The sequence below is a fragment of the Aspergillus tanneri genome (assembly GCF_003426965.1).
Source record: "Aspergillus tanneri strain NIH1004 chromosome Unknown AapTan_5_pilon_pilon_pilon, whole genome shotgun sequence".
NCBI lineage: Eukaryota > Fungi > Ascomycota > Eurotiomycetes > Eurotiales > Aspergillaceae > Aspergillus > Aspergillus tanneri.
The window spans coordinates 3,835,684-3,837,300 of NW_022984632.1; the positions used below are offsets into that span (position 1 = coordinate 3,835,684).

The 1,617-nt window shown below is 52.4% G+C and overlaps 1 protein-coding gene across 1 annotated transcript; it reads right to left on the reverse strand.

Annotated features, from left to right (window-relative positions):
* Window positions 1–365: 365 nt before the first annotated feature.
* ATNIH1004_010639 (uncharacterized protein) lies at window positions 366–1,139 on the reverse strand (the record flags this gene model as incomplete). The annotated part of the gene is made up of 3 exons (XM_033575207.1): window positions 366–669; window positions 748–876; window positions 907–1,139. The coding sequence occupies 3 exons, from the start codon at window positions 1,137–1,139 to the stop codon at window positions 366–368; spliced, it is 666 nt and encodes a 221-aa protein (XP_033423225.1).
* Window positions 1,140–1,617: the final 478 nt, after the last annotated feature.

Here is a 1,617-nt window from a genome sequence, read left to right on the forward strand (position 1 = left end):
TGTATCCCGTTTTCCACGTGTCTTTGTTGGAGCCATACCATGAACGACGGGTCAATGGAGTGACCCCCGCCAATACCAATTAATGGCGAAGAGGAGTGGGAATGATCAAATTCTGGAGGAAAAACGCGACAAGAGTGGTAACATAAGCTATTTGGTGCGATGAAAGGGCTATCCACCTGATAACAATACCTGGGAACCAAGATCGCACGTCGAAGACACTGAAGCCCTGGACATCTGGCTTACTAATACAGCACCGTTACCCGACGACGTACGCGCTACATGGCTAAGGAAAATAGCATTCTATTTAACTAAGACAAGATGGCGCAACGGCCCAATAACACCGACCTCCCACCCAAAGAGACAACTCAACCCTTGAAGGGGGAAAGGACCGCATCAACAAAACGACCCAGGCGACTGGGAGTCGCAGGAACGGGAGCCATGGGCGAATGCGATGGAGTGCGTTCAGGGACAGGCACAGATGTACTGCTATCCACGCGTGGTATTCGAGGTTTTCGAACCGCACGTCTATACTCCCTTACCAGCCCAGCCGCCCTCTCCTGCGCAGCAGGGCGACGAGACTGGGGAAGTCCAACAAACGTGCGATGTTCAGTAACCATAGAAACAGCCAAAGGACCAGCGGCAACCTCCGGAGCGACACAAAGGGTGTCGCTGGCCAGTACAATAAACACAGTTTAAACGACCTGGCAAGAAAACACACGCTGACGCAGCATCTCGCTCCAAACGAACAAGGCAACGGTGGCACCAGGGACTACCCCCTGGGCCAAAGGCAAACCATTCGTATCAACATGGACCGGCGCAGGGGTAGTCTGCACCTGGACGACCGAAGCCGCCGATGGAGACAAAGGGGCGATGAAACTTTCGCACAAATTAGCAATATTACCTTACATAAACGCACCGGACTTACCAGACACGTCCGGAGAGGGCGATTCGACTCCGTCCGGCTCCGCCGAAGCAGGAGAGGATGGAAATCCCTCCCATTCCGGCGAAACCGAGCGGGGCGCAGGTGTGAAAACGACATCGTCTTCAGAGGATGAACGAGGACGAACTCCACGGAGAAGGCGACGGCGTCGTGGGGCGGATTCTCCCGATGGAGGCGACGAAGCTTTGCGGCGAGCCATCTGCGAAAACACCCATATTACTAAGCTCAAAACATGCGAGAAAGCGCTGGAGGAGCCGTTACCCTTATTAGCTGAGGCAGAAGAGTGCGCACGTACCGCAAGAAGTTGGTGGTTTAGAAGAGAAGAGGAGAAGAAAAAGAGAAGAGAGAGAGAGGAAGACAAAAAGCTCAGCGTACAACAACAGAACTAAGCTCAAACGGGCGAAAAAACTGCAGTGAATGAAGCAGAACTGTTGCCATGGAGCGACTACCTGCGAAAACACACCTACACTCACCCAAGCTCCAAGACATCGTACCAAACATCGATCAACCGCACAAACCATTATGGGAAGGACTCAAGGGATTGGAATCTATGACACATTACCCATCATAACGCATATATTCATACTACAGTCTTTAAGGCTTCGAGGGCGAAGCCTCTTGGAGGGGAAGATAGTGTTAGGAGCGCTCGGAAGCGCGATAGCTAGATCCTTAGCTAA